The following is a 1,598-nucleotide window of genomic DNA, read 5'->3' as shown; positions in this document are numbered from 1 at the left end:
GTGAACACGATTTGTTGTGCAGTGTTGAGACAGGTCCGAAGCTGCAGTTACCACCTTGTTACTTTCTCCTTCCCCCGTTAGCCAATGGTCATGCACTTGGCCTGTGTCAACATGAAAATGTCCATGCCTGAGGCCTTGGCTGCGGCTACCATCAATGCAGCCTATGCCCTGGGGAAGTCTCACATGCATGGATCTCTGGAAGTTGGCAAACAGGGAGATTTTGTTATCATCAATTCCTCCAGGTGAGCTCTTCCCAACGTGGCTATCTCATGCCTCTCATAAGATGTAGGCTTGGTTTAACCCCCCTTCCTGCTCATTGTTAGCGCTGGGGTCCATGCAGGTTCATAAACTGCCCAGGCCATCTGCGCCCTTTCCTACCAGAATGTCTCCCTGTTGTTTTGTGTCTAAGAATTGACTGATTCATAGCAGTGTTGCAAGATGAAGTAGAACTCCCCACCCCCACCCCCAGGGTAATCTGAACTCTATGTAATCAATGGGGACAGATGGCCAAGTCTTTTCTCCCGAAGGGCCACTGGAAGGTTCAGACTGCTGACCTTTTATTTAGCAGCTTGGTGCTTCACCACTGTGCCCCCAGGAAAGTGGGTGGTTTCCATTCTTTTCATCCACCTTACAGCCTTCATAGACCTCCAGGGACCTGCCTGTCCTGACTGTTTACCTGGACTTCGGACTTGTGCTTTCTGGCCTGAGCTTTTTGTTTTTCCACTTGGCTTCTGACCTTCTGCTTCCTTTAGGCTACACATGTCCCAGTGCGGGCTTCCCACGCTGGTCATTTCTGACTCCTAGGCCTTTCTGACTTCGCCTTGCCTAGCCAATAACCTTGCTTCTGTTGTCCTGTTCTGGTTTCTCATGACTGTTCCATGGTTTGCTGCCACTTGGGCCTCCAATGTGATAATTCAGGACTTCATTAATCTGGCTCTAGAACTGTGAGTCCTATGGTTCCTTGATGCTAATGAACAGAGACAGACAGCTCTTGGGATTCATGTTCAGCAGAAAACAGGAGCAGGTCCATGATTCTACACTCCGTAGTCATAAGCCACTCCCTCTGTTGAAATGAACACACTGATGTTTCCATTTGTACATCACTTAGAGAACCAAATATTTTAAAATCAAATACTTAAATGATGTTATGAAACATGGTTGGACCAATCATCAAGCAGTGAATTATATATGTTTTTAAATCTAAATACAAATGATTAGGTATAAATAAATTTGGGGACAGTGTGTTTTTCAGTTAATATTTATTGATAAATGCAATTTTGGCTGTGTGCATTGATGCAATTTTTACATTTCTTTTTAGGTGGGAGCATTTGATTTACCAGTTTGGAGGCCACCATGAGCTAATTGACTGTGTTATAGCTAAAGGGAAAGTCATCTATAAAAAATGACGACATATGAAAAGAAAGAGCAGAGTCCAGAGCTGTGGAAAACAAGTCGATCTGGCTGTGCTACATGTGAAGACCCTGTAGTGAAAACATTAGGATGGTGTAATTTACACCTAAAGATATTTCAATTCTTGTTAATAAACTCAAAGACCCAAGGCATTAATTCATTGCCTAAACATGTGCTTTAAACAGATA

General features: G+C 43.9%; 1 protein-coding gene across 1 annotated transcript in view; it reads left to right on the top strand.

Annotated features, from left to right (window-relative positions):
* AMDHD1 (amidohydrolase domain containing 1) overlaps positions 1–1,566 on the top strand; it is a 19,642-nt gene extending 18,076 nt beyond the window's left edge. The window contains exons 8-9 of the mRNA XM_045291365.1: positions 82–242; positions 1,319–1,566. Of these exons, the coding sequence (XP_045147300.1) occupies positions 82–242; positions 1,319–1,406 (249 nt within the window). The 3' untranslated portion in view covers positions 1,407–1,566. The remainder of the gene's footprint in view (positions 1–81; positions 243–1,318) is intronic.
* Positions 1,567–1,598: the final 32 nt, after the last annotated feature.

Source organism: Echinops telfairi, unplaced genomic scaffold (assembly GCF_000313985.2).
Source record: "Echinops telfairi isolate 266 unplaced genomic scaffold, ASM31398v2 ScPeMD7_2;HRSCAF=8, whole genome shotgun sequence".
NCBI lineage: Eukaryota > Metazoa > Chordata > Mammalia > Afrosoricida > Tenrecidae > Echinops > Echinops telfairi.
The sequence above is the reverse complement of the archived record's forward strand: the minus strand, read 5'-3'. Positions and strand labels throughout refer to the sequence as shown.